The sequence below is a fragment of the Trematomus bernacchii genome, unplaced genomic scaffold (assembly GCF_902827165.1).
Source record: "Trematomus bernacchii unplaced genomic scaffold, fTreBer1.1, whole genome shotgun sequence".
NCBI lineage: Eukaryota > Metazoa > Chordata > Actinopteri > Perciformes > Nototheniidae > Trematomus > Trematomus bernacchii.
This window is the reverse complement of record NW_022987608.1, coordinates 892,802-920,497: the sequence shown is the minus strand read 5'-3', so window position 1 is coordinate 920,497 and position 27,696 is coordinate 892,802. Positions and strand designations below refer to the sequence as shown.

Below are 27,696 nucleotides of genomic sequence, written 5' to 3'. Positions count from 1 at the left end.
TTTTTTTTTTTTTCACAATTTGTTTATTGAACTTTCTTTTTTTTTAATAAACAAACAGAACAGAAAAAAGGGGACAGGACTGAGACAGGACAAAAACAGAAAAAACTAAATCAAAAACTAAAGGCTCTGAATCTAAATCCATTATTAATAACGAAATGAAAAAGTCAAAGTCAAACAATGTGTAAAATGGAAACAAAAACACCAACACATCAAATAAAACATATCAATTGTTGGTCAGTCAGCCACCCATTAATCACAATTCAACACCGCAGGTCCACCACACTACTGTACAGAGACATCCGGCATGTCCAGCTCCCGTATATACCTGTAGAAGGGGTCCCACATCTTGTGGAATTTCCCCAGGGAGCCCCTCACTAACAAAACAGCATCTTGTTTAGTATGTGTAATACATTAACAGTGTTACACCAATACTTTGATAAACATCCTACCATCATCAAAATAACCGGTTTCTCTTCCTTAAAAAACACATTCAAATCTTCTGAGGTATATTTTTAGGAATATACAGTATGACTTTTGAAGTTAAGTTGGATGTCATTTAATATTAAGGCTGGTATTATAATTTGTTTCATCTCTCAACTTGAGTTATTAAAAAAACATTTGAAAACATCAATCTATTGTTTAGACCAGGGATGTCAAACTCAAGGCCTGCGGGCCAAAATTGGTCCGCGACCTCATTTTATGTGGCCCGCAAGAGTTTGCAAAGAATATAATATACACTACAATTGGCGTAATTGTTGAATAAGTGCCTGATAAATAAAATGTATTATTATTATCTAGCCGCCCTTTTGAGGACATGTGTAGGAGAAGAGAACATTCATTATATTCTTAATAATAGGAGGTTGTGGGTGGAGGTTGTTTGGCAGGTGGTGAGCAAGGACCATCTCCCAGGCATCAATCAGATGAACATTCAGTCCTTTAAAAATGGCTCTTAGCACCTTATCATTCTGCATCGAGAACCAGTCGCCGTTGGTTGTTGCCGTTAGAAGCTTCACAGTTTTGGCGTTTCCAGTCCTGATGATGATCACCGTTTTTGGAGCCCTGTCCAACAGCCGCACCACCGCACTGCGGATCCTTTGTAGCCGCCGGATGTACACCTCGATGGGGAAAGAACCAAAGTGAGCCCAGATGCCAAAAACGACAACAGTGTTGGGAACCCCGATTAAGTCATCTAGTTCATTGGCAATGTAACGAATTTCTTCCATTGAGCCGATAAAACGGAGAGGAGGACCATGGAGGTGGAAAGTCACCATGATTGTGTTTTTATAGTCTAAGGCCATGAAAGGTCCATTTTGCCTCGAGCTGCCCAGGTTAAACTCCTTAAGATCTAAAGGTATAACAGAGGAAACAGATTAAGATGCAGTGTGAACATAATGAAACTGTTGCCGGAAATCCCTGTGGATTAGTTACCTGGTAGTGCTGCGTTGAGGAACTCAAACCACTGCCTGATGGTAGAGTCTCCATACATGTGGACCACTTTGCCTTTTAGACACTGAGTGATGGCAGATGCGCCGGTGAATTGGCGAACTTTGGTGCCATCTAGTGCTCGCCATAAACCCTGGTAGTAATAGCCAGAGGCTTGAAAGTTCACAATGCTGCTCTCCACCTCTGGCTGACCTGAGAGAAAGTTGAAGGATAATAGGGGGGTTGTTTTACGTTTGTTACTGACCTTAACCAAATCAAGGTTTAGACTGAATGTATGAACATTTTATGGCCTTACTCCTGAGAGACTAGACACTGCAACAGCTGTGCCGTGTTGACAAAGTTTGAGCTGAGAGCTCCATGCTCCCTTTGCTCCTGTCAAATTGGCCTGCTAAATACATCTCTCAACAGAAGAATGATACCCAAAAGAAAGAGTTGTTGTTTTGTTCTGCCCCTACACTTTCATCATCTGTACATGGAGCACATTAGATCATGAATTCAGTGATAAATGCATTCCTTACCCTCCTTTTTTGGTAAAACAGTGACACCGGCAGGTCCTGAAGCCGGAATGCGGACTTTCAAGTTGACACCACTGAAGAAAAGCACAAACAATACTACAATAAACATTAATATCCCAAATGCAGCTTTTCTACATGTGGTTGTGGAATGGCATGGAGGTTTACCTGAGGTAAACAGTTTAGAAGGTCTACTTTTCATGCTGTATCTTATCTTAATTATATTGATATAAGGGGTCTTTTGCTGCAGCTTTTGTCACCCTACATTTTCCTCGTGTGAACTTGGAAGGTTCAAACCTTAGAACTAAGCCTTACGGCATAACATTTTGCAAAAGATAATAAAAGTGTATTTGACCAAAGCTGTCCGGAAGTGAAATACTATGAATTGATAAAATAATCCAAATATCACACATTTGTCTCATTTGCTTTACAGAGTGTATTCTGGAGCACACAACGCCCTCTGTCCTCACACACTCGCAGCGCACAAGGAACAATTCCCTAAAAGAAACCCCACAATTGAGGGATTAAAGGGAAAAAATTGAAGAACCTCAGGGAGAATGAGAGAAAGGTTACTTCTCCGAGGAGGTACAGACATGTGTAGATGTTATGTGTACAGATAAACAACATTATACAATTAAAACAGAAAATCCAGATTTATATCCTATCAAACATTTTTTTTTAAGAAGGTCCACTATGATTCAGACTGAGTGGTTACATTTATATTATCTTGTAATCTAAACTGCCTGTACTGACAAACTTCTGAAACTTCAAGCCAAGGAGATAAATAGGTAACACATGATGTATGTATTTATAAGAAGTCACACAAATGACCAGTCTCTTTGCTTCCTTACCCTTGAAAGAGCTTATCCTCCTTGGCCTTGAGCAGTGCAGGAGTTTGCACTGCACTGCTGCGGGCGATCCTTGCATCACAGCTCATGTTCTTTGGATTGTAGCAGAAGTAAGGATCGCCGGTTCGAGGGTCGGTGAAGTCGCAGATTGGCTGCTTGGTTTGACGCAGGCAGATGTTACAGATGGTGGTTTGAGATTGTGAGCCTAAGCTCAAGACGCTTATGAAAAATACCCTGTCAGGATGTTCACGATTTAACCTGTTCAGCACTGTGATAGCTTCACTGGGATGAACTAGCGTCACCTGATTGGGTAGAAAACAAGAGTTTTTGTTGAGAATGTACAATTGGTGGCTAGACTCTGCTTTTGTCTGAAATAAAAAGTCATATCAACATTAGTTAAAAGGGGGTGGGGCTTTGTGAGTAATCAGTTGGAAGACAAATGACACACCTACAGCAAAATCACATAGAAAAAGATAGTTAAGCATCACCTCAACCTGAGCTGCTCCTTCCCAGAGTAAAGGAAAGACAACAGAGTAGCTCCCATTGAGATGGTCCACCACTTTCCCAGCTACACCTGCACCAAGCGTTAGGTTGTGCAGCCGGGCAACTAAAAAGTCCTCCCCAGACTTCTTGGGTTGTCCCTTGAAGTCAGAGATGGCGATGCTAACTTCCAGCTGATCCCCTACGTGCCACTGTCCTCCTCCTCCTCTCGCTGGGAGAATGGTGAAAGAGCTGTGAGCTGGATGACTGGTCAGCTCCAGGGAAAGAGGAGATGGCAATGCAGGAGTTTCAGGCCAAGCAACAGATTCTAGTATCAGGCGTTCCTCCAGAGCATCCTTAGGGGACAATGGTGGGAAGTTGCAGATGCTGCGGACTTTGGGAGGTTTAGTAGTAGCTTTCGGGTAGATGATGGGGGAGCTCATTTTAGGCTGAAACTTGAAGGGGTTGTGAGACAGAGAGAAGTTTACGTAGATACGTCAAACAAATGCAGCAAATGTATGAATATTTGTTAAGGGGGTTGATAAGAACTGTTGTTGTGTAATGTTTGCTCCATTCCAGGCTTCCTGATTTCTGTCTTTAAAGTTTCTCTTTCTTGTATTTGGCAAACTGCAGAATTACATGTTCTACGGATTCCTCAACCTGGCAGTGTTCATATAATCCAGATAGATGTTATCCTTATGAATAATGTAATGTTTTGTTCAGTCTAGTATGTCCTAATCTAAGCCTTGTTAACACATGATCCAAATGGATGGTTCTCTCAACTGTCCTGACTGGTTTTTGGCTGCAGTGCATGTCGGTGTCTTCTTGTGTTTCTTTTGTCCCAATTGTGTTGCCACTCCTTAATGATGTTCTATTTTTCACTCTGTGATTTGCTTCAGATTTACTGGGTGCAATGTTGATTATTTACTCATGTTTAAGAGACTGCTTGGCTAATGTGTCACATTTTCATTTCCCTTCATTCCTCTGTATGATGTTATCCACATAAATGTTATCTGGATATTTCTATTTCTTAATCTTTATGGTGTTTCATAAATGTCATTCACAATATCCTGCCTACGATGGGATGTAATGAAGTGGCATTATTGCTGAACTTAAATCTGAACAAAGAATAATCCTTTGGATTTGCATCTCTTCTATCCCCTGTAATGCCTCGTGCAATTGCCATCAACTCGACTGTGATTATAGATAAATGATCTGATGTTCTCCGTATGTCTGCACTTTAATGTTGGTTTGAGCAGAAAATCTGATACTTTTTTCTAATCAGCAACACCTGTGCTAACACATTACACTCAAACATATAACATACACTGTGGATGGCTCATGCACAACACAAATCCAAAAATAACTCACCAATGTGTCCCATATGTTAAGCTGAAAAAGGAAACATTCGTTTTAGCCAAATATAAAACATTTCTGGAAATCAATTAATTCCTGCAGTTCAGAAATTGGAATTTGATGGATACCCTTATTTCTATTATGTTATATTATCTATTTATTAAACAATATGCTTTTATTCCAATTGAATGAAAGCATATGTAAAGAATAAATACCTGAATGTATTTTGCAAAGAATTAGTACCTGTAGACCTTCAGAAAAATGTATCCTCTCATATGTATGCGCTGTTGTTGTTGTTGAAGTATACGTGTGGCATCATTTACACATAATCTGTTTCTTTTACACTAACTGTGTGCCCTCGTGTTTGTCTGTGTCACTGTATAGGGCCTGTCTCCTAAAACAATCGGACTAATGTCAAACATTTCACAATAAGTCAACCCTATTAGTGATCCCAGATAACAGTTCTCACCTGCAAGAATATTAAGAAAGCCGTGAGCAGAAGGAGAAAGATGGTGAGACATGTTCTTCCTTTAAAAGATGATTCCTTCATGATATGGTCCAGCTCCAGCCTGACACTGTGACCACTTCCTTTGGTACAGGATTAAATGATAACACATTTATGCCAGGTTAATACAAAATGCAATCATAGAATAAATTATAATTAGAAAAAGATAACGTCATTTTATTAGAGCCAAGCTTACCTGCAGCATTATAAACATATCTTTTATTTTTACAAGAATAATTCTATAGTTGAATATAAACTCAAATTTCTACATAATAATTCCTTTTTACTTTTGGTACTTTATGTATATTTTATTGCACTTATTTGCAGTTTTGAATGCATGATTTAAAAAACTGATTATTTGTCAATCTTCTCGAGAACTTTAAAGTAGCGCAACAATTGAAATAGTCAAAGTAAATGCAAGTACCTAAAAATAATACACATTGATATTAGGTTAAAGGCAACATTTAGTGTTATGCTACCTATACAATCAAACCCCAAATTACCTTAGCATAGCTTAATTGGGATATTATGGTAGGAAAGTCTTCGTGTGATCCTACACTTTATTATGCGTTGATCTATCAGTAGGGACTGGGACTGAACAACGGCCCCTGGACTCTGACCAAGCCCACAAAAAACGTGCACATGCCTGCATGCGCACTGTTAGGTAGCTATCCTGTTAATTAACACTCTTAATTCCAGCAGGATAGCCAGTAACCCAGTCTGCATTGGTTTACGACATTATGTGCGTGATTCTTACAGTATTTGCTGCCTGAAGCTGCTTTATAGTATAATAAGCTCCTTCACTTAATGAAATCCCTGCAGCATGTAGAGCCTCTACAAAGAAAGAATGACACACGAGTAGATGTGCCGCAGGAGCGCGCACAGAGCAGTGCCGCAGAAGCGCGCACAGAGCAGTGCCGGTTACGCACAGTCTGGCACTGTTCACCTTCATTAGATATGATTACAATGCAAACAGGTTTCTACGGAATAACCACTCCTAACTCAACACACACCAGATGATCGGAAATGACCATGATGTGCTTTTATGATGAACGATACGTTCACCAGGGCGCACCAGCCATGGACACGCAATAGCCAGCAGCAGCGGTGCACAATGCTTTGTGAAATCATCATCAGCATAGTATTAGCGAAGAAATCTTAACTTGGTAAGTAAGAACCACACGTTAGCTTTAACGCTGTCGCCTCTCAGCGTCATACTAATGGTGATGTCACTTAACACAAAATGCTGTACAAAAATAAAACAAAAAATGTTTCGGTGCTCCGTATGTTTTATTTGTTTGTGCACCTGTAACCACATTAAAAGGCGATGCCATTTTGTAAAAACAAGATTTTTAGCATAAATGAGTTACTGGTTACACAGACATATATATATATATATATATAAACACACACACAGGTATATACAGTTTACTATACCTACATGTGTAATATGCAGATAATGTGTATTCAACTATATTAGGACCCTTTTTGTAATACTGTTATGTTCTTGTCATCAATTGAAATTACTTCCTTAAGAAAGATTTCGGAATTCCCTAAGGTGTCAACTTTTTGTGAAGAAATAAAGTGCATATGAGACATTGACAAATCATGGCTATCCATTGTGTTGTACTTGACACAAGATACTTTTCAGGGATTTGTTTAATAAATTGAGACACAGTGTCATGAGTGCAGTCCTTTACTTTCCACACTGATGACTATTTCAAAATAATTTCAAGTTTCAATTGGTTTTGTTGTGATTTTGATCAATCATAACTGCATTGGACAAAGATCGAGTATTTCAAATCAAAAGTTACCAGCTGCAACATCCATATTTCAATAGTTTTATTTACAATTCTCAAATTAGGTTCCATGTTGTCATTAAAAATGAATCTTCAAACAATCTTCATAAATGTGTCTTACCTCATCAGATGCTGTTCTGTAGAAGGCAGATCTGGATTTCCGTGTGAGAGCTTGTTGATAATAATAATAATAGATATTAAGCATATATATCAGGTGTCTTACCTTTCCAAGTTTTTATGCTGATAATGCAGGAAAGTTGGTCTCTGTCCCAATTTCTGAAATGAAGTAAGTCTTCATTGCGGAACAGCTATTCAAATGAATGTAACGTTTTCATGCAAATATCGCAAGCAAAAAAAAGAGGAAGTAGTCAGTTTAGCTGAAATAAATGATAATGTTGATGATGAGAAAAGTTAAAACCTACCTGCCTTCTGCCCCTGGTCCTGCAATTTGCCTCAGTGTCTCTTGTTCCTGTTGGTGTGATTTGCATTTGCAAATTACCTTTGTTTCCTGTTCCTCTGCCAAGCCCCCGGCCAACTCTGCCTGCTTCCTACTGGTTTGTTCTGCTTGGACATGTTTGTATTTCTGTGTTCAATACCTGCCCTGCTCTGTACCAGCTGAGTTTTTTAAATCAAACTTCATTACGAACTGTTCCCGGTTTCCTGTGTGTTGCATTTGGGTTCCAACGCCCCCTGTGCAAAATCTCAATGTAAGGGGCTATTACGGATAATGAATATCCAGGGAGCGGACATTGAGATTGTAAAATCTTCCAAAAGCCTGGGTGTTCATCTGAACAATAAACTGGACTGGACTGATCACTGCTGCTCTGTACAAGAAGGGTCAGAGCAGACTGCACCTGCTGCTTTTATGATGGGGTCTGCTGGGGCAGTACAGCTCGGCTGATGACAGGAAGAGACTAATTGACTGGTAAAGAAGGTCAGCTCTGTCCTGGGGAGTCCTCTGGACACTGTGGAGGTGGTGGGAGACAGAAGAATGGCAGCCAAGCTGTCCTCCCTGCTGGACAATGTGTCCCACCCCCTCTAGGACAGCCTGCCTGCTGCACCCCCGCTGTCTCACGGAGAGATACCTGCAGCAGTCAGACTTTACAACCACCACGACCCCCCACACTGTACAGACTGTGCATCTTGTGCAATACAACTGCAATGTGCAATATCGACACTTTTTGAAATGCTGTGCAATAATCACCTTTACGTGCAAACCACCATTGTAATACATGTCCCACCTACATTTTTCTAATGTCTCAAAACCTTACATTACATACACTGATCAGCCATAACATTATGACCACCTGCTTAATATTGTGTAGTTCCCCCTTTGGCGGCCAAAACAGCCCTGAGAGGTCTAGTTGATGGACTCAAAGACCTCTGAAGGTGTGCTGTGGTGTCTGACACCAAGACGTTAGCAGCAGATCCTTTAAAGATCTCCTATCTTGCTATTTGTTAGGCATATATTATAGGTCTCAGATATATAAACATTTATAAAAAAAACATGTCTATGGAGTGTTTTGCTCAAAATACCCAAACAGAATCACCCATTCTAGCCATGCCTCATTCCCTTCAGCCCTGTTGGAGAAGTGCTGAATCTGGGTCCTTAGCTTTAAAAAAAAAAGAGGGGGGAGCTTATGCCTGCTCAGAATTCTACCGAGATACTCAACTAAATGCTTGCCGTGATCAAACGCCATATCATGTTAAAAACCACATCAACGATATTTCTGAAATAGTATGGAGCTCAAATGCTTTTTCTCTTGTGGGTTTACCACAATGTGAAACCTTTTCACAACTAAAAGCACAAAACAGTAAACAGTCATACAATACTCATCATCCTGATGACAAAACAGCATATTTTTTTTTTTTTTTCACAATTTGTTTATTGAACTTTCTTTTTTTTTAATAAACAAACAGAACAGAAAAAAGGGGACAGGACTGAGACAGGACAAAAACAGAAAAAACTAAATCAAAAACTAAGGCTCTGAATCTAAATCCATTATTAATAACGAAATTGAAAAAGTCAAAGTCAAACAATGTGTAAAATGGAAACAAAAACACCAACACATCAAATAAAACATATCAATTGTTGGTCAGTCAGCCACCCCATTAATCACAATTCAACACCGCAGGTCCACCACACTACTGTACAGAGACATCCGGCATGTCCAGCTCCCGTATATACCTGTAGAAGGGGTCCCACATCTTGTGGAATTTCCCCAGGGAGCCCCCTCACTAACAAAACAGCATCTTGTTAGTATGTGTAATACATTAACAGTGTTACACCAATACTTTGATAAACATCCTACCATCATCAAAATAACCGGTTTCTGTTCCTTAAAAAACACATTCAAATCTTCTGAGGTATATTTTTAGGAATATACAGTATGACTTTTGAAGTTAAGTTGGATGTCATTTAATATTAGGCTGGTATTATAATTTGTTTCATCTCTCAACTTGAGTTATTAAAAAAACATTTGAAAACATCAATCTATTGTTTAGACCAGGGATGTCAAACTCAAGGCCCTGCGGGCCAAAATTGGTCCGCGACCTCATTTTATGTGGCCCGCAAGAGTTTGCAAAGAATATAATATACACTACAATTGGCGTAATTGTTTGAATAAGTGCCTGATAAATAAAATGTATTATTATTATCTAGCCGCCCTTTTGAGGACATGTGTAGGAGAAGAGAACATTCATTATATTCTTAATAATAGGAGGTTGTGGGTGGAGGTTGTTTGGCAGGTGGTGAGCAAGGACCATCTCCCAGGCATCAATCAGATGAACATTCAGTCCTTTAAAAATGGCTCTTAGCACCCTTATCATTCTGCATCGAGAACCAGTCGCCGTTGGTTGTTGCGTTTAGAAGCTTCACAGTTTTGGCGTTTCCAGTCCTGATGATGATCACCGTTTTTGGAGCCCTGTCCAACAGCCGCACCACCGCACTGCGGATCCTTTGTAGCCGCCCGGATGTACACCTCGATGGGGGAAAGAACCAAAGTGAGCCCAGCATGCCAAAAACGACAACAGTGTTGGGAACCCCGATTAAGTCATCTAGTTCATTGGCAATGTAACGAATTTCTTCCATTGAGCCGATAAAACGGAGAGGAGGGACCATGGAGGTGGAAAGGTCACCATGATTGTGTTTTTATAGTCTAAGGCCATGAAAGGTCCATTTTGCCTCGAGCTGCCCAGGTTAAACTCCTTAAGATCTAAAGGTATAACAGAGGAACAGATTAAGATACAGTGTGAACATAATGAAACTGTTGCCGGAAATCCCTGTGGATTAGTTACCTGGTAGTGCTGCGTTGAGGAACTCAAACCACTGCCTGATGGTAGAGTCTCCATACATGTGGGACCACTTTGCCTTTTAGACACTGATGTGATGGCAGATGCGCCGGTGAATTGGCGGAACTTTGGTGCCATCTAGTGCTCGCCATAAACCCTGGTAGTAATAGCCAGAGGCTTGAAAGTTCCACAATGCTGCTCTCCACCTCTGGCTGACCTGAGAGAAAGTTGAAGGATAATAGGGGGGTTGTTTTACGTTTGTTACTGACCTTAACCAAATCAAGGTTTAGACTGATGTATGAACATTTTTATGGCCTTACTCCTGAGAGACTAGACACTGCAACAAGCTGTGCCGTGTTGACAAAGTTTGAGCTGAGAGCTCCATGCTCCCTTTGCTCCTGTCAAATTGGCCTGCTAAATACATCTCTCAACAGAAGAATGATACCCAAAAGAAAGAGTTGTTGTTTTGTTCTGCCCCCTACCACTTTCATCATCTGTACATGGAGCACATTAGATCATGAATTCAGTGATAAATGCATTCCTTACCTTCCTTTTTTGGTAAAACAGTGACACCGGCAGGTCCTGAAGCCGGAATGCGGACTTTTCAAGTTGACCACCACTGAAGAAAAGCACAAACAATACTACAATAACATTAATATCCCAAATGCAGCTTTTTCTACATGTGATTGTGGAATGGCATGGAGGTTTACCTGAGGTAAACAGTTTAGAAGGTCTACTTTTCATGCTGTATCTTATCTTCATTATATTGATATAAGGGGTCTTTTGCTGCAGCTTTTGTCACCCTACATTTTCCTCGTGTGAACTGGAAGGTTCAAACCTTTAGAACTAAGCCTTACGGTCCATAACATTTTGCAAAAGATAATAAAAGTGTATTTGACCAAAGCTGTCCGGAAGTGAAATACTATGAATTGATAAAATAATCCAATATCACACATTTGTCTCATTTGCTTTACAGAGTGTATTCTGGAGCACACAACGCCCTCTGTCCTCACACACTCGCAGCGCACAAGGAACAATTCCTAAAAGAAACCCCACACTTGAGGGATTTAAAGGGAAAAAAATTGAAGAACCTCAGGGAGACTGAGAGAAAGGTTACTTCTCCGAGGAGGTACAGACATGTGTAGATGTATGTGTACAGATAAACAACATTATACAATTAAACAGAAAATCCAGATTTATATCCTATCAACATTTTTTTTTAAGAAGGTCAACTATGATTCAGACTGAGTGGTTACATTTATATTATCTTGTAATCTAAACTGCCTGTACTGACAAACTTCTGAAACTTCAAGCCAAGGAGATAAATAGGTAACCATGATGTATGTATTTATAAGAAGTCACACAATGACCAGTCTCTTTGCTTCCTTACCCTTGAAGAGCTTATCCTCTTGGCCTTGAGCAGTGCAGGAGTTTGTTTTGTATCCTGCACTGCTGCGGGCGATCCTTGCATCACAGCTCATGTTCTTTGGATTGTAGCAGAAGTAAGGATCGCCGGTTCGAGGGTCGGTGTGATAGTCGCAGATTGGCTGCTTGGTTTGACGCAGGCAGATGTTACAGATGGTGGTTTGAGATTGTGAGCCTAAGCTCAAGACGCTTATGAAAATACCCTGTCAGGATGTTCACGATTTAACCTGTTCAGCACTGTGATAGCTTCACTGGGATGAACTAAGCGGTCACCTGATTGGGTAGAAAACAAGAGTTTTTGTTGAGAATGTACAATTGGTGGCTAGACTCTGCTTTTTGTCTGAAATAAAAAGTCATATCAAACATTAGTTAAAAAGGGGGTGGGGCTTTGTGAGTAATCAGTTGGAAGACAAATGACACACCTACAGCAAAATCACATAGAAAAGATAGTTAAGCATCACCTCAACCTGAGCTGCTCCTTCCCAGAGTAAAGGAAAGACAGCAGAGTAGAGTAGCTCCCATTGAGATGGTCCACCCACTTCCCAGCTACACCTGCACCAAGCGTTAGGTTGTGCAGCCGGGCAACTAAAAGTCCCCCCCAGACTTCTTGGGTTGTCCCTTGAAGTCAGAGGGATGGCGAGTGCTAACTTCCAGCTGATCCCCCTACGTGCCACTGTCCCTCCTCCTCCTCTCGCTGGGAGGATGAATGGTGATGAAAGTGCTGTGAGCTGGATGACTGGTCAGCTCCAGGGAAAGAGGAGATGGCAATGCAGGAGTTTCAGGCCAAGCAACAGATTCTAGTATCAGGCGTTCCTCCAGAGCATCCTTAGGGGACAATGGTGGGAAGTTGCAGATGCTGCGGACTTTTGGGAGGTTAGTAGTAGCTTTCGGGTAGTTAGATGATGGGGGAGCTCATTTTAGGCTGAAAATTTGAAGGGGGTTGAGAGGACAGAGAGAAGTTTACGTAGATATGTCAAACAAATGCAGCAAATGTATGAATATTGTTAAGGGGGTTGATAAGAACTGTTGTTGTGTAATGTTTGCTCCATTCCAGGCTTCCTGATTTCTGTCTTTAAAGTTTCTCTTTCTTGTATTTGGCAAACTGCAGAATTACATGTTCTACGGATTCCTCAACCTGGCAGTGTTTCATATAATCCAGATAGATGTTATCCTTATGAATAATGTAATGTTTTGTTCAGTCTAGTATGTTCCTAATCTAAGCCTTGTTAACACATGATCCAAATGGATGGTTCTCTCAACTGTCCTGACTGGTTTTTGGCTGCAGTGCATATAGGTGTCTTCTTGTGTTTCTTTTGTCCCAATTGTGTTGCCACTCCTTAATGGTGTTCTATTTTTCACTCTGTGATTTGCTTCAGATTTACTGGGTGCAAATGTTGATTATTTACTCATGTTTAAGAGACTGCTTGGCTAATGTGTCACATTTTCATTTTCCCTTCATTCCCTCTGTATGATGTTATCCACATAAATGTTATCTGGATATTTCTATTTCTTAATCTTTATGGTGTTTCATAAATGTCATTCACAATATCCTGCCTACGATGGGATGTAATGAAGTGGCATTATTGCTGAACTTAAATCTGAACAAAGAATAATCCTTTGGATTTGCATCTCTTCTATCCCCTGTAATGCCTCGTGCAATTGCCATCAACTCGACTGTGATTATAGATAAATGATCTGATGTTCTCCCGTATGTCTGCACTTCAACCCTTTGATGCATAAGTGGGTCTTTTTTTGATCCGGTGAGGGTGGTTTTCTTAGAGTATCTTTTGTAATTATATTTTTTTTATCATTTCATATTCCAGCTATTCCTCAAAAAACATGTTTTGGATATCATGCCATTCAAATTTTAAATTAAATGTTATACATTTTAAGAAATTGTAGTTTTCTTATTACTACAACAAGCTTCCATAAGTGGGTATGTTTTGACCCGGTGAGGGTGGTATTCTTGAAGTATCTTTGTAATTACATTTTTTTATCATTTCATATTCCAGCTATTCCTCAAAAACATGTTTTGGATATCATGCCATTCAAATTTTAATTGAAATGTTAACATTTTAAGAAATTGTAGTTTTTGTATTACTACCCCCAATAATGGCGCGTATCCACTACAGCGCGGAGCACGGTTTAAGAAGGCTTGTGACGTTCAGCGGCCCGTCTTTGGTTGCGTTTTCCACTTGGCCTAGTACCGGCCGGCGGGTCCTAATTCACAGTTTTCTTGGCCCTCATTAAAATCGTGGGTCTAGGGCCAGAGACAACGAGGGCTGAGTCGGGGCTGAGTATGCTAAACTAGAGAGAGCACGCTGGCAAGGGGGCTACAACTACAACAAGATGGACATATTTGACCGTGATTTAATTGTAATACACATTTTCAATATGATTGCCGAAAGTAACAACAACATACTGATACCGTTAGTAAAAAACCATGAATTAATGCTTTTGTCAAGTCTGCAGACAGAGGCAGGCGAAAAAACCTTTTAAAATGCGTGTGTTTTCCTAAATGGAGATTGGCTAAGCTAACGCGGAGTATATGCTCCGACCGTCCACACTCACAACAACGGCCTATACAGACATAAATAAATGCAGCGACTGTATTCGCCATGACACAGGCAGTCTGTGGTTTGTACTTGTTTAACTTTTGTCTAGTTTCTGAACATATATGAGGAGCTGTGAGCTCTGAGTGCTAACAGCTAACGGCTGTGTTGTTTTTCTGGGGTTCTCATTGAAGATGACGTCACGGCTCCGCCTACACTGCGTTTACTATAGATACTGCCCCAGTTCCTAAAACTGTAATGGAAATGCGCCATAAAGTGAGCCAGTCCTAACGAGGCCTAGCCATACCGAGCGAGGCCGAGCGAGGCCGTGTAGTGCAGCGGTTTTCAAAGTGTGAGGCGCGCCTCCCCTGGGGGGCGCCAGAGAGCTTCAGGGGAGGCGCAGCGTGAGAAAAAAAAATAACGAGAAAAAGATGAGAAAAGTGACACTTGCCCACTTTTGGCTGTCTGTGGAGACGAGTTCCCCCACTTCGCAAAAAGGCTGTAAAAGTGCTCATTCCCCTTCATCTCCACCTACCTGTGTGAGTGCGGGGTTTTTCCGCATGGGACTTTGATCAAAAATCAAGTGCAGAGTATGATCTGCGTTTATTCCTGTGTGCATCAAAGACGCAGACTCATTGTTCCCACTAAAGTAGGGATGAGTGTAATAAGGATGGCAAAATTGACGTTCAGTGTGTTGCCGGGAACATATAAGGATTTATCCACGATGTTAAAAATGTTAAAAATGTTTTAAAAATATGTGTTGGAGAACACGGCGTGCGAAAATATACGGGTCGTGCTGCAGCTAGATTTGCCTGTCCTCTGTAAGAAGGTGTCGGCGACTGACATGCAAGGAAAGAACGTCTGTCCCACAGGCTTGTTCCAACTTTAACAACTTTATTAACTTCCAGGGTAGTGAATTGAACATGCTATTGTAATTGGGTGTGTGGTATATTTTCATGCACGGACACGCATGTTCCACAACACACAACTGAACAACACTCAATTGTCCGATCGCTACCACTGTCCTTGCAATCTTGTTATAACGATAACAACAAAGTGCACGTTATTACTGATGCAATATGGTTGAGACCATTTGGGCTTATTCTAGAGGGGTTGCAAGGAATAGTCCAAGTAGTGGGGGAGTTGTATACAATATGTTTTAAAACCATAAAGATAAAAAGGTTTAAAAAAGTTATTGTTTAATGTTTTAAGGATGGTGACGCTACTCAGCCAATCAAATCGGTGCAGTCAGTGAGCCAGCACGATAGATCAAACACACACACAGAGACGAGACAAGAGGAGAGAAACAGTCTTCATTTATCTTACTGGACCTCTTTGAAATGCAATTGAATACCCCTTGCATTATAGCAACAACAACAATGATAATAATAATAATAGCAATAATAATTGGGAGGGGGGGGGGCGCGGCTGTTCTTATGTTCTCTGAGGGGAGGCTCACCTTCCCACACTTTGAAAACCCCTGGTGTAGTGGAAACGCGCCATAAGTGTGTCAAAAATGACCCGCATGCATTTTCTATGGAATTTCATTTTTTTTTCAAAATGTAAAAAAAATGTCTAGAAGTATAAATAGTGAAAAATTAAATATAAAATATTTCTAGTGAGAACCAAAATATAATACTAAATATTATACAAGTGATTTTTCTTAACCAAAATGACAAAAATGGCATAAAAACACATATTATTCTCAACCCGGTATCACGGCAAGACGTGAACATGTGACGATCTACCATGCTGGGAGACGTGAATATGTCACGGTTTTCGTCCCTTCAAAACGTGACAGTTACCACGGTATTGTTAACATGGCCCAACCAGTGGAGAAATACCCGGAAGTGCCAAGCAAATGGTCTACCGCGCCTATTGGTCGGTTTTTATTGTCAAAATTAGATGTTTTTAATTTATTTTTTAATCGTCACACTCAATTTCGCCGATTTTCTTGTTGCCCTAGCTGGTCGACACCTCTTTTAGCAGAAACAAAGGCTACATTAATGTATTAAATCGATGTTAATCCATGTGTGTGGATCATAGACTGGTGTGGATGTGGAATTAACGGACGTGACGTTGTGCAATTGCGTTGCCGTAGTTCTGTATTTAGCACTGCCGCCAAAACTGAAAACGTGACGTGGATCATAAATATATCAGCAATTAAACAACATCTTACATTTCTTTTCACACAATACGTCTCCTTGCAGTATCAATACTAATTCGGCTGACTTTTATATTTGATCCAATTGGTAGATAGGCTGTATTTACACCATAACGGTGCACAGCTGATATAAAAGGACTTGTCGTTTTTAAAGATATTACTGATTTTCTTTGAATGTAATAATGTAAATACTGAGTTGAGAGAATAGTCAGGGGATTTGGGTGATGGGAGACACATCTATGGATTCAGAATTTCAATAGCTTACTGTTAAATGACGGATATACCTTTCTGTCTGTGATGTTTTACAAATCAGATATTAGAAGTAAAACATGTGAAATAATATAGCAATATCCTGTACAATTATGTGAAAACATGAATAAAACTACACATCTTCAGATGTTATACATACACAAGTGTCCTACACTAATAATACAAAGTTATTATGGCTGTGTGTACCTTGTGTGCACCGCCTAGTGGTTAAAGCACGTTATTGAATTAGTTGTGTATATGATATATCAATGAACCTTAGAAAATCTTGAAATCTTGAAAGGGATATGCAAAATAGCCATTATATACAGTCTTTAATTAACTATTAGTAGAGAATAACGAGTAATGAATATACTTTATAGGGATCTGCAGATAAATGTTTAGTCTTCTCAAGCAGCAACTATCAAATATCTCTCCTGATTGTTGGCACTTGACAATCACCTTTCCCTGAATTTTACTCAGGTGTAACTAAAGCCTGATTTAAGGGTTGTTTATATTCACATCATTAATCAGAATCTGCAAAGTAACTAAAATAAATGTAGTGGAGTAAAAATACCAGGTTAACCTCTGAATTGTAGTGGAGTAGAATTGCTGTTTTGTTTAGTAATGGATATTGAATATGGAATAAAGGTTTTTGAAGAGTTTATCGCCGGCCACTAGAGGGCAGCGTCTCACTGCTGTCGCACCGGATATGCCCGCGCTCTGACCCGGTAGTACTGAGCGGCCATTTTAAGTTCAAACATTGTTCATTCACTCCGCCTCGTGTCGAGAACGTTCATCCACTCACACATGTAAGACTGTTCCCACTATTGTTGGTGTATATATACGTGGTGTCGTAGCATATATTTGTGTTGTGTTAATGATGACATGCATGTATGTAATACTTTGTCAGCTTACCTCGCTGTATTACTCTGTTTCAGGGTGTCGTCATCTTTGTCATTAAAACACTGAAACTGACATTGAGGAGTGTGTTTCTTCATGACGACACCATGGTCGTTGTTGGATGCCCTGCCCCCGGCTGCGAGTTCAAATCCGAAGACGTATCTGAAGCACTCGTCATTGCCCTATTGACGATTCATGGATTTAGCCACCAGCACGCAGCGCCTGTCATGGCCGCGCCAGCCCAGGCCCCAGCCCCTCACGGCCCGAGACTCGATCGGCCCAAAGTTGATGTGGGCGTATCGATAGAGGAATGGAACGTGTTCATCCGCCGTTGGAATGTATTCCGCGCCGGCTCAGGCATAGGGAATGCCCAGGCCCCATTCCAGCTGTTTCAGTGCGCTTGGCCTGTACTTGGAGACAGCCTGTTGAAAGCCGTCCCCGACGCCACTTCCGGACCCTTGCCAGATCTGATCGCCGTCATGCGTTCCCTAGCTGTCATCCCAGTCGCTACATGCATCCTGCGCACCGAGCTACTCCAGTTACGCCAGGAACGCGACGAGACATTCCGCGCATTCGCTGCCAGAGTGCGGGGTAAAGCAGAGACATGCGCATATAATGCGGTATGCGAGTGTGGTAAAGACGTGGACTATACCGACCACATTATCCGTGATGTTCTGCTCAATGGCATCTATGACTCGGACATACGCCGCGAGACGCTGGGGACATCTGATGTCCTGGTCAAGCCAGTTAACGATGTAATTGCACTCGTCGAGAACAAGAGATGGCCCGTAACGCTCTCCCGTCGTCCTCCCTATCAGCCATGTCGTCATTCCGGCGCCTGCAGACGACTCCACAGACGAGCCCCGCCCCGAGCCCTGCGGCCGGGGCTAAACGTGCCTCGTGCCCGGAATGTAAGAGCGTCTTCAACGTCTTCACGGAGGGGCCTCGCGGGTGGAATCCGAAGCCTCACCTGGTGTGCATCGGCTGCTACAGGGCCCGCCGACGACAGAGGTGTCCACAGCCGTCATCCGACAGTCAACATGCCGCCATGGGGTCGGAGCTGGTCTCCCAGGTCTCGTCGGTGCGAGCTGGAGCCCGCCCTGGCCGACGTCACGGGAGCCATCGCCGACGCCGCGCCCCTACGTCGCATGGCTGTCTCAACAGGCCTGCACCTATCAGACTCGAGCACCACATCTTCTCCAAAGGCGAATGGAGACGAGCCAGGATGAGAGACCACCCCCGAGCATTGATCACCATCTCGATGGACTCGCCAGTCGGGCTGAGGGATGGCACCAGCAACCGGGGCTCAGCCGACGGAGCTCGGATATCCGCCGTCGCGGACACTGGCGCGCAGTCGGACCTTTGGTCTCTGGAGGAGTTCCTGGCCTGCGGTTTCGCGCGGGACGACTTGCGACCCGTCAGCCTCAGCCTGTCGGCCGCCAACCGCTCCCCTATAGCCATCGAGGGAGCGTTCTTCGCCAGGCTCTCGACGACCTGCAGCGGGGGGCGTGTTACATCCTGCCGTTCCATGGTATACGTGAGCAGCTCAGTCCGGGCCATGTACCTATCCTACGAGTCGTTGCTCAACCTCGGCCTCTTGCCCGTGGGCTTCCCGTCGGACGACATTGCAGGGGGGCCCCAGGACGGGTGTGGCCCTGACACGGCTGACACGCCAGACCAGCCCTTATCCGTCAATGCGACGAGGTCAACCAACGGCGGCTGCGTGGGGCCAGGTGACCCCCAGGACGCCCAGTGCTCATGTCCTCAGCGCACGGTCCCCCCGGCGCGCCCCGCAGCTCTGCCGTTCCCTTGTACGCCAGAGAACAACAGCCGGATGAAAGGTTGGCTGCTCGGGAGATATGCCTCGTCGACATTCAATACTTGCCCCCATCGGGCACTACCATGCATGGAGGGGCCACCTATCGAGATGCACGTGGACCCCGCAGCTACGCCTAAGGCATGCCACACCGCGGCTACAGTGCCTCTACACTGGCAGCGGAGGGTCCACGATGACCTCCTGCGGGACGAAGCCCTCGGGGTCATTGAACGCGTACCATACGGCGAGCCAGTGGCGTGGTGCCATCGCATGGTAGTCACTTGGAAGCACGACGGTTTCCCCCCGCAGGACCGTGGACCTCTCCCCCCTCAACAAGTTCTGCCAACGTGAGACCTTCGCCACTGAGTCCCCGTTCCACCTTGCACGCCGCGTCCCGAAGGGCACCTGGAAGACCGTCACGGATGCCTGGTACGGCTACCACAGCGTCCCCCTGCGTGAGTCGGATCGCCACCTCACTACCCTTCATCACGCCCTTCGGGCCGTTGGCGCTACACCAGGGCACCACAGGGTTTCCTGTCATCAGGGGATGGCTACAACCGTCGGTTTTGACGCCGTCCTCTCGGACTATGAACGCAAGGAACGTTGTGTGGATGACACCATCCACTATGACACCGACCTGGAGCAACACTGGTGGAGGACCATCGACTTCCTGACGCGTGTCGGCCGGTCGGGCATCGTGTTGAACCCGGACAAGCTTCAGTTCGCGGAGAGGTGCGTCGACTTTCGCCGGCTTCAGGGGTGTCGGAATCTACCATCGAACCGCTCCCGAAATACTTGGACGCAATCCGGGACTTCCCCACCCCAGACTCCATGACGGACATCAGGAGTTGGTTTGGCCTCGTCAACCAGGTGGCTAACTACGCCCAGCTGCGTGACACGATGGCCCCATTTAAGCCGTTCCTCAGCCCGCGCTGTGTGTTCCTATGGTCCCCTGTTCTGGAGGAGGCCTTCCAGACGTCCAAGCAAGCCATAATGGAGGCCATCCGCGAGGGCGTGGAGATCTACGACATGCAGAAGCGTACCTGCCTCCGCCCTGACTGGTCCATGCGTGGCATTGGCTACTTCCTGCTGCAGCAACATTGTCACTGTGCCTCGGGCATACCGGACTGCTGTCCAGGAGGATGGAGGATCACCCTCGCGGGTTCGCGTTTCCTGTCCCCTGCGGAGCAGCGCTATGCGGCCGTCGAGGGGGAGGCCCTAGCTGTGGCCTGGGGTCTGGAACAGACGCGGTACTTCACGCAGGGGTCCGACAACCTCGTCGTGGTCACCGACCATAAGCCATTGGTGAAGATCTTTGGTGACCGTACGCTGGATGAGATAACAAACTCGCGTCTGTTTAGACTCAAGCAGCGCACCCTCCCATGGCGCTTCGACATTGTGCATCTGCCTGGCAAGAGCAACTATGCCGCTGATGCCACGTCAAGGCATCCTTCCCCCTCGGGCTCAGCGAACGGCCTCTCACTGGGGCTGCCGAGCGGGCCTGACGCCGTAGAGTCAGCACTCATGGCCTCCATCCGCGACGACGCACGGGAGCTCGGAGCCGTCTCTTGGCCCCTCCTCGCACGGGAGACAGCGGCTGACGGATGCCTCGGCCACCTCCTCCAACTCATCGAGGAGGAGGGTGGGATTGACGTTAACGACCCTGCCCTGGCGAGTCTGTCATCGGTCTGTGAGTCCGTCTACGCACAGGACGGCGTCCTGCTCTATCGGGACCGCGTCGTGGTCCCCCCATCCCTCCGTGGGAGAGTCCTTCGGCATCTCCATGCCGCTCACCAGGGGACCTCAGCGATGGGGCAGCATGCCCGAGCCATAGTTTACTGGCCCGGGATGTCCGGGGACATTCAGGCCACCAGGGACGGGTGTGCAGACTGCAACCGCAATGCTCCGTCACAGGCGGCTACACCCCCCCTGCCGTCACCACCCCCGTCCACGCCATTCGAGGCGGTGTTTGCTGACTTCTTTGACTATGGGGGCCGCCACTACCTAGTTGTCGGGGATCGGCTTTCGGGCTGGGTAGAGGTCCTGAGTTCTACGGCGGGTACTGCCCTGGTGGGCTCAGCTGGCCTGGTCCAACACCTCCGCTCGTTCTTCGCTACCTTCGGCGTACCGGAGGAGCTCTTGAGCGACGGTGGTCCGGAATTCAAGGCGAGCCACACTGAGGACTTCCTCCGCTTATGGCACGTCAAACACCGTGTGTCCTCCGTTAGCTTTCCGCAGTCGAATGGGAGGGCGGAAGTTGCGGTTAAGACTGCTAAGCGCCTCCTGATGTCCAACACCGGCCCGTCGGGCAGCCTTGATCAGGACCGCTTCCTGCGTGCTATGCTGCAGTTGCGGAACACGCCTGACCCCGACTGCAACCTCTCGCCGGCGCAGATCATCGTCGGCCGCCCCCTTCGTAGCTCGCTCTCCTTCGTGAACCGCCTCGAGAAGTTCTCGAACCCGCATATCCGCCCGCTATGGCGCGAGGCATGGGCGGCGAAGGAGGACGCCCTTCGGACCTGTATGTCCCGTACCACCGAGTCTCTGGGGACTCACTCAAGACCGCTCCGCCCATTGGCGCTCGGCGAAAGGGTATTCCTCCAGAACCAGCAAGGCCCGAGCCCCCGCAAATGGGACAGGTCAGGGATCGTGGTGGAGTCACTGGACCATGACCAGTATCGGATCAGGGTTGACGGTTCGGGACGTCTGACACTGCGCAACCGGCGGTTCCTCCGTGCCTACACGCCGGCCACACCCTGCGCCCATGAGCAGTCGGCCACGCCGTCGCCGCCGCCCGCTGCCCTGGGACATCAGCCCCCACCTATCCGCCCGGGCTGGGCGACGCCCCAGGGGCTTGCTCAGCGGCCGGCTGATGGTCCCCGCGACTCGGCTATGGGCGCTTCCCCACCGGCGCTTGCTGATGAGGCGTCCTCTGACCTCGCCGTTCCTACAGGTGCCTTCCTGGGCGCGTGAGGAAGCCGCCGGCACGCTACGAGCCCGAGTCCGGCAGCTGGATACGGGATTTAGACCGTTAATCTATTCCAGCCTATAGCTTTCCGGTCTGGGGGGGATGAAGAGTTTATCGCCGGCCACTAGAGGGCAGCGTCTCACTGCCGTCGCACCGGATATGCCGCGCTCTGACCCGGTAGTACTGAGCGGCCATTTTAGTTCAAACATTGTTCATTCACTCCGCCTCGTGTCGAGACCTTCATCCACTCACACATGTAAGACTGTTCCCACTATTGTTGGTGTATATATACGTGGTGTCGTAGCATATATTTGTGTTGTGTTAATGATGACATGCATGTATGTAATACTTTGTCAGCTTACCTCGCTGTATTATTCTGTTTCAGGGTGTCGTCATCTTTGTCATTAAAACACTGAAACTGACATTGAGGAGTGTGTTTCTTCAGTTTTGACAAGACCTGGTGTAACAATAATCAAAAAGGACATTAAAGAGCTCCAGATGTCAATGATCTAAACAAAACAGCACACCTGAAATGTATATTTAAATACTTTATTAAGGGCAGTGAATTAGTTTTTTCTGTATGTTTTTCAAATCAGTGTTATACAGTAAGTGTCATAGACAGTGTTACATTGCTATTATTATCCTTAAAATATATATAAAACAAAACCACTTATGATCTTTTCTTTGGGTGGTTTACTAATGACAGTTAATTCTGTTTCTGCTATTGATGGTTTCATTTTTGTGAAAAATAATAAAATAATAAAATTCAATAACGTGCTTTAACCACTAGATGTGCCTTTCTATCAGCTGTGCACCGTTATGGTGTAAATATAACCTATCTACCAATTGGATCAAATTTAAAAGTCGGCCGAATTAGTATTGATACTGCAAGGAGACGTATTGTGTGAAAAGAAATGTAAGATGTTGTTTAATTGCTGATATATTTATGATCCACGTCACGTTTTCAGTTTTGGCGGCAGTGCTTCCTGTTTGTCCAGAAGTCTTCTCATCAGGGCTCTATAAATACAGAACTACGGCAGATATGTCATATTTAATGCAGCCGAACCGTGTATTACAATGCCGTTATGTGATGACCTCCAAAGAGAAAAGCAAGCAAACTCGGAATAAAGTATTATTATTATTATTTTTTTTATTTCGGATTTCACATCAACAGGAGTCCGGTTAACTAAAATGTCCGTGCGGAACAATACCCCCAACCCATAGATCCGTGGGTGAATAATGTCAATCACCACATTACACACATCCCTTCACATTTACATTTTAATTTACATTAAAGTATTTTGTGAGGCCTTCTAAAATGTTTTTAAATATAATTAGGGTTGTATGCAACGCAATCGCACAACGTCACGTCCGTTAATTCCATATCCACACCAGTCAATGATCCACACACATGGATTAACATCGATTTAATACATTAATGTAGCCTTTGTTTCTGCTAAAAGAGGTGTCGACCAGCTAGGGCAACAAGAAAATCGGCGAAATCGAGTGTGACGATTAAAAAATAAATTAAAAACATCTCATTTTGACAATAAAAACCGACCAATAGGCGCGGTAGACCATTTGCTTGGCACTTCCGGGTATTACTCCACTGGTTGGGCCATGTTAACAATATGTGTAAAATGTGTAACTGTCACGTTTGAAGGGACGAAACCGTGACATATTCACGTCTCCCAGCATGGTAGATCGTCACATGTTCACGTCTTGCCGTGATACCGGTTGATTATTCTAATACGGGTCCTTTTTGACCCACTTATGGAAGAGTGTAGGGTCCAGTCACTCGTGCATCTAAAATGTTGGTTTGAGCAGAAAATCTGATACCTTTTTCTAATCAGCAACACCTGTGCTAACACATTACACTCAAACATATAACATACACTGTGGATGGCTCATGCACAACACAAATCCAAAAATAACTCACCAATGTGTCCCATATGTTAAGCTGAAATATAAAACATTTCTGGAAATCAATTCATTCCTGCAGTTCAGAAATTAGAATTTGATGGATACCCTTATTTCTATTATTTTATATTATCTATTTATTAAACAATATGCTTTTTTATTCCAATTGAATAAAAGCATATGTAAAGAATAAATACCTGAATGTATTTTGCAAAGAATTAGTACCTGTAGACCTTCAGAAAAATGTATCCTCTCATATGTATGCGCTGTTGTTGTTGTTGAAGTATACGTGTAGCATCATTTAGACAAAATCTGTTTCTTTTACACTAACTGTGTGCCCTCGTGTTTGTCTGTGTCACTGTATAGGGCCTGTCTCCTAAAACAATCGGACTAATGTTAAACATTTTACAATAAGTCAACCCTATTAGTGATCCCAGATAACAGTTCTCACCTGCAAGAATATTAAGAAAGCCGTGAGCAGAAGGAGAAAGATGGTGAGACATGTTCTTCCTTTAAAAGATGATTCCTTCATGATATGGTCCAGCTCCAGCCTGACACTGTGACCACTTCCTTTGGTACAGGATTAAATGATAACACATTTATGCCAGGTTAATACAAAATGCAATCATAGAATAAATTATAATTAGAAAAAGATAACGTCATTTTATTAGAGCCAAGCTTACCTGCAGCATTAGAAACATATCTTTTATTTTACAAGAATAATTCTATAGTTAAATATAAACTCAAATTTCTACATAATAATTCCTTTTTACTTTTGGTACTTTATGTATATTTTATTGCACTTATTTGCAGTTTTGAATGCATGATTTAAAAAACTGATTATTTGTCAATCTTCTCGAGAACTTTAAAGTAGCGCAACAATTGAAATAGTCAAAGTAAATGCAAGTACCTAAAAAGAATACACATTGATATTAGGTTAAAGGCAACATTTAGTGTTATGCTACCTATACAATCAAACCCCAAATTACCTTAGCATAGCTTAATTGGGATATTATGTTAGGAAAGTCTTAGTGTGATCCTACACTTTAGTATGCGTTGATCTATCAGTAGGGACTGGGACTGGCACCAGCCATGGACACGCAATAGCCAGCAGCAGCGGTGCACAATGCTTTGTGAAATCATCATCAGCATAGTATTAGCGAAGATATCGTAACTTGGTAAGTAAGAACCACACGTTAGCTTTAACGCTGTCGCCTCTCAGCGTCATACTAATGGTGATGTCACTTAACACAAAATGCTGTACAAAAATAAAACAAAAAATGTTTCGGTGCTCCGTATGTTTTATTTGTTTGTGCACCTGTAACCACATTAAAAGGCGATGCCTTTTTATGTTAAAAACAAGATTTTTAGCATAAATGAGTTACTGGTTACACAGACATATATATATATATATATATATATACACACACAGGTATATATATACAGTTTACTGTACCTACATGTGTAATATGTAGATAATGTGTTTTCAACTATATTAGGACCCTTTTTGTAATACTGTTATGTTCTTGTCATCAATTGAAATTACTTCCCCTGTTAAGCCCCAAAGCCCCCGTCGGCGGGTCTTTTTTTTCTTCCACAAATAAAAAAAAAAAAAAAAAAGTTTATTTTTTATTTTTTAAATAATTTTTTTTATTTTTATTTTTTTTATTTGGATGGAATGAATACCTATGGTGATAATTCAATGTAATACATACAAGGTCAAATGGCACTGATGGAACCAGATGTACCCAAATGTGCCGAAAGCTTATTCCGCCTGGAACATTTTTTTGCTAAACCTCTCTAAAAAGGTCAAATTTAACGTGTTTTGCCTCAATCTTGATACAGGGTACTTATTATATGTCATAGTTTGGATTCCTAAAGCTTTTAGTCTACCATCCCATCATTCAAGGGTGGTTTTCACTATGAGTAATGTTTTTTCTTTCGGCGGAGGTAAGAATTTACCTTTTTTTACTATGTTCCATCTGAATTTACTCTGACTGAGAAAAATCTATATTGATTCTGACACTTCTACATCCAACTCACAGATGTAACCTTGCTTTGATAAAGAAATTATTCATATAACCCTTTTAGAAGTGAAGTTGTAGTCATTTGTTTTGGGCATGTCATTTTCGAGCCTGAAACCTGAAAAACAGGCTCGGGGCTTAACAGGTTAAGAAAGATTTCGGGATTCCCTAAGGTGTCAACTTTTTGTGAAGAAATAAAGTACATATGAGACATTGACAAATGTTGGCTATCCATTTTGTTGTACTTGACACAAGATACTTTTCAGGGATTTGTTTAATAAATTGAGACACAGTTTCATGAGTGCAGTCCTTTACTTTCCACACTGATGACTATTTAAAAATAATTTCAAGTTTTAATAGGTTTTGTTGTGATTTTGATCAATCATAACTGCATTGGATAAAGATCGAGTATTTCAAATTAAAAGTTACCAGCTGCAACATCCATATTTCAATAGTTTTATTTACAATTCTCAAATTAGGTTTCATGTTTTCATTAAAATGAATCTTCAAACAATCTTCATAAATGCGTCTTACCTCATCAGATGCTGTTCTGTAGAAGGCAGATCTGGATTTCCATGTGAGAGCTTGTTGATAATAACAACAGCAGTTCTCCTGTATATCTGGTTATCCTCTGTTTTGGTAGCCTTACTGACTGTGATGTCCCTGTGGGTCCATCATTAGAGAGGGTGTGGCTGTCCTGTCTGGGCTGTGTTGATTGCAGTAACTCAGGGCACCTGGGTCTGGTGTCCTGCAGCTATTTAAAGCCTCTCTGCTCCTCTCTTGCCCCTTTCACACCAACGCAACTCCGGTTCAAGCTCCGTGCTAGAGCTTTTCTGGTTCAGAACCGGTTCTTCGGTTTAGCGCCGGCTCTTTTCACACCGCTCAGAGCCCGACTGGTGCTGCCGCTGCTGCGTCATGACGTCACAGTTTACGTCGCTGAGTTTCTCCCCAACGCCGGAGCTCACCTCACAACAACAACGGGCCGGGGACTGCGTCGGGTCGACGATCGTGTTGCTTTTAATCATACGAAGCCAGATTAAATTAAATAACGACTTCTCCAACCTTATACTTTTCTCCAGAGTGCCGTGGTTCATTGTTTATTAATGTGTTTCAGCGGCATTTACCGACCGCTGCTGGCTGCTCTTCAACGGGAGTGTATTCTCCCGTTAGCTCCGGGTTAGCTCACACGGCTCTAAAGTATTCACTGTCTGACTGTCACACAAGCAGCTGATACATATCCCCAGTTCCCCTTAAGTGAATGTGTGTCAGTCTGAATTGACGCTGTTTGGCATCACAACGCTGTTATGAAAGTTTCTCTGGTATAACATGGGTGATGTTAGCATAGCAACCGAAGCTAAACTGACTACTTGCTAAGCCGTTTTCTACAGGCACTTTTTACCGGCGTATTTTTCATTATGATTCTACTTGTGATAGTCGGACATGA

At 43.5% G+C, this 27,696-nt stretch overlaps 2 protein-coding genes across 4 annotated transcripts in view; one reads left to right on the top strand and one right to left on the bottom strand.

The window, feature by feature from the left end:
- The window catches only part of LOC117483177 (cAMP-regulated D2 protein), a 71,791-nt gene that overhangs the window by 7,882 nt on the left and 36,213 nt on the right, over positions 1–27,696 (top strand). The window lies entirely within an intron of this gene.
- Positions 30–26,819, bottom strand: LOC117483178 (NXPE family member 3-like). 3 transcript variants are annotated; one of them, XM_034131395.1, is made up of 9 exons: positions 7,366–7,455; positions 7,167–7,219; positions 5,109–5,227; positions 4,655–4,675; positions 3,292–3,738; positions 2,807–3,105; positions 1,962–2,032; positions 1,429–1,635; positions 30–1,345 (listed from the first exon to the last, which is right to left on the bottom strand). In XM_034131395.1, exons 3-9 carry the CDS (start codon positions 5,187–5,189, stop codon positions 795–797), a joined length of 1,677 nt encoding a protein of 558 aa, XP_033987286.1. In that variant the 5' UTR covers positions 5,190–5,227; positions 7,167–7,219; positions 7,366–7,455; the 3' UTR covers positions 30–794. The 3 variants fall into 3 exon arrangements, with proteins under 3 accessions (XP_033987286.1, XP_033987284.1, XP_033987285.1); XM_034131393.1 differs by lacking the exon at positions 7,366–7,455 and adding an exon at positions 26,787–26,819 and having other exon boundaries at positions 31–1,345; XM_034131394.1 differs by lacking the exons at positions 7,167–7,219; positions 7,366–7,455 and adding an exon at positions 7,065–7,132 and having other exon boundaries at positions 31–1,345.